Source organism: Ascidia mentula, chromosome 3, assembly GCF_947561715.1.
Source record: "Ascidia mentula chromosome 3, kaAscMent1.1, whole genome shotgun sequence".
Taxonomy (NCBI): Eukaryota; Metazoa; Chordata; class Ascidiacea; order Phlebobranchia; family Ascidiidae; genus Ascidia; species Ascidia mentula.
The window spans coordinates 16,933,307-16,936,292 of NC_138568.1; the positions used below are offsets into that span (position 1 = coordinate 16,933,307).

The 2,986-nt window shown below is 39.3% G+C and overlaps 1 protein-coding gene across 1 annotated transcript; it reads right to left on the minus strand.

Annotated features, from left to right (window-relative positions):
- Positions 1–232: 232 nt before the first annotated feature.
- On the minus strand, positions 233–2,750 carry LOC145895796 (sialate:O-sulfotransferase 1-like). The gene is made up of 5 exons (XM_082984580.1): positions 2,519–2,750; positions 2,121–2,316; positions 1,132–1,367; positions 753–962; positions 233–653 (listed from the first exon to the last, which is right to left on the minus strand). Exons 1-5 carry the CDS (start codon positions 2,748–2,750, stop codon positions 271–273), a joined length of 1,257 nt encoding a protein of 418 aa, XP_082840706.1. The 3' UTR covers positions 233–270.
- Between the last annotated feature and the right edge of the window lie 236 nt (positions 2,751–2,986).

Here is a 2,986-nt window from a genome sequence, read left to right on the forward strand (position 1 = left end):
ATATCAGCAATATCGTCATCATTTCAGATGTGTCGAGCTATTGCAATCACTTTGCGTAATCAGAATTTGTTCATATACATAGGGTATATCTCTGATGTGCGATGGCTTTCACATTTTACATCCAAATGCTTTTCAAGTTTTATGATATAGATGACGTAATGAAAACATACTTGGATAGTGTTCGCCACGAAAGACAAAGACCTATGTCTTCTTCTAAACGGAAACTGTGGGTTTATACACAAATGGAACAAAAAATGTGTCACTGGCATCCTACTTCTGGTCATGCAGTATTTTTTCGTATGGAGGTAATGCTTTTTCAACGCCGGTTATTTGAAGATATTTTCGCAAGTATCCAATGTTCTTATTAATCACTTCCCGTACGTATGGTGGAAAAATTTCAAATAAATACCGGCGCGGCTTTCGCTTGGCAAAACCTTCGAGTTCCAAGCGGAGACAGGCGAGTCGATCTTCCAGGTTTTTCGGGTGAAGTGCGGGATTTGGAAGGAATTCAACCATCTTTCTTACGTTGGAAATCGGATCAGCCACTATGTCCTCGTAGTAGAGAACGAGCTTTGGTTTTTTGCTTGCCAACACATTTTTGTGGTATGTTAAATGGTCGGCTATTTTTTTCACCAGTATTTTTGCATTGAGTGCTGCGGATAAAGCAGTTTTAGGAATTGTTGTTGAAAAATAAATGCGTTTTGCATTATCAGCATATTAATTTAGAATTGAAATGAAGCTTTAAACGCAACCTTTTTTGATTTCATCATCCGTAGCATGACCAACGTGCCGATTTTTCTTCTGAGTCCGGAAGTGAGCGTTCGACAAAATCGACTTGTACGGGTTTCTTACTATCAAGATTATGGAATGGATATTTTCGACCTCTGAAAGACCACGGAACAAATGGTTTTTGAGTGGGTCTGTTCGATTTTCACTTGGCTTCAGACTTTCTCCCAAGTATCCTGAATAAGCACAAAATTATTAGCAGTTTTTTGCTACACCTCAGCATACGTTTTCTATACTTGACACAGTTACTCTGCATGTTCCACATAATTTTGAATTTTTGTAAATCTCATGTACGTATTTTTTGTATCAACACACTTTCAAATTCCACTTTTGAATTGTACCAACCCATAGCACCGATTTCTTTATCCGAGTAATAACTCCCCGTGTAGAATCCGGTCGCCTTTTCCAACATATACCGAATCCACGTGTTTCCAGATCCGGGGTAGGAGGTCAGAAGTGTTCGGTTGTATTCACCGGCGGGAAGAAGACGAACATTTCCGCATCTTTTGTCCTCCGCTAGCGTACGAAAAATTTCCAGCGAATCATTTGAGTAGAATTCCTCTTGTCTGGAAATTGTGCCCCTGAGTGAAAAATTATGACGAAACACTTAAAAACATACAGAAGTGAAAGCTTTATGAAAATTTGTGATCTTCGAGGTTTCTGTCCGATAAAGACTTCGCATCAGATTACTTTCCACTACTCTGTTGTAAAAACCATATCGTCGGTTTAACTGATGTAAATATATATATACGTACCTTGCTTGCTTGTAGGCATCGCTAGCACCGAAAAGAATGCATTATGAAACAAAAATAAGTAGCACATACTGAAATACAGATCAAAGGAATGCGAAAATGAAACAAAATGCGATATATAGTGAGATGCCGAGCAGTTAGGTAATATGTTGCAACTAGAAAATGTTTCGACCCATTGCATTTTGCTTTTCATCCCTCAAACTGTCATTTTCGCGCACATATATGCATTAACAAACTTAGAAAGCAATACCTTGTAAGGTATTCTGGTACAAAATTGCTTTCAATATATCTGAGCTGGTAATTCTGAGTATAAAGAGACTGGCCCATATTGTTATTAACACTGTTATGTTAAACTGATGACATAAGTTTTTGTCGAAACGTCTTATTTTAACATGACAGTGTTAATAACAATATGGGGCAGTCACTTTATACTCAGAATTATGAGAAAACCCGTGAGTTGTGTTCCTTAGCAGGTAACTTATTAAGAATACATCATTGCGAAGCAAAGGACAACACATTCCGGGTATTTTTACTGTGAAAAACTCCATTTTTTCGTTTTGAGACGGGAGGAACGAAACGTACCCAAATGTTGGGCCAAATTCTCCGCACCAGCATTTTTTCCCCGCACCGTAAATTGCCGCCGGGTGGTGCTGGTGTTCACATATCGTCAGACAATCAGTTGATGACTCGGAAATGACGTAATTGTCTGGAAGAATGGCTTGGTTGTGTTGAATGGAGCCTCGCTTGCGGGACTCCACGTGTTCTTTGGTGAAAGGTGCTAAAAAGTTTGAAATTTGCTGAGAAAAGATCGTCAATTGTTCGATTCAGTTCGAACGAAGAAAATTAACTTATTAAGCTCTTAGACGCTGTCGTTTTACCGAATGGCCTCATAATATCACGAAAATAGCGGTTTTTTATTTTCCGAGCTAAAAGTATACTCTTGTCTATTGGGTGATTTGTACTGCAACAGTTTTACTCACGTTGTACACATTTTCCTTTAATAAAATACGCGTTCACGCTATTCTTCCTTCCGCATTTTTTATCTTCTCCCGCCGTTTCCTCTCCTGGACATATTTCATCACATCCGTGCGACGTCACTCGTTTGTTTGCGATGTGGTCAAGGTTGTTATCGCACATACATGTGCTTCCATTCTTAAGTACAGCGTAGGTGTGGCCACTAAAAGCACGATTGAACTTATGCCAGTACTTCATAGTGTAGGTAGTTGGTTTGCACGCAACAAAAATGGTTCAGTTTCATGTGCACTGACACTAAATGGTGCATCGTTTTTGCGTTGTTGGGGCGGCGAAACCTTTCTTTCATGTTTTATTAATATTATTTGCATGTGAAACTGCACGGCCCTGCAATGGTTACATTGCGGCAGCAGATAAAAAAACTATCAATATGCGTGAGCGAGTTTGTACCAAGAAGGTCGTCGCGTTTGTGTACC

What these genes read in the sequence shown, in the direction of transcription:
- LOC145895796 (XM_082984580.1), bottom strand. Translation starts at nt 2,750, where the DNA reads ATGAAGTACTGGCATAAGTTCAATCGTGCTTTTAGTGGCCACACCTAC. An exon ending in GAATTTGGCCCAACATTTGG is followed by an intron (nt 1,368 to 2,120) that starts GTACGTTTCGTT and finishes TTTTTCACTCAG; the next exon opens with GGGCACAATTTCCAGACAAG. An exon ending in GGATGATGAAATCAAAAAAG is followed by an intron (nt 654 to 752) that starts GTTGCGTTTAAA and finishes CTTTATCCGCAG; the next exon opens with CACTCAATGCAAAAATACTG.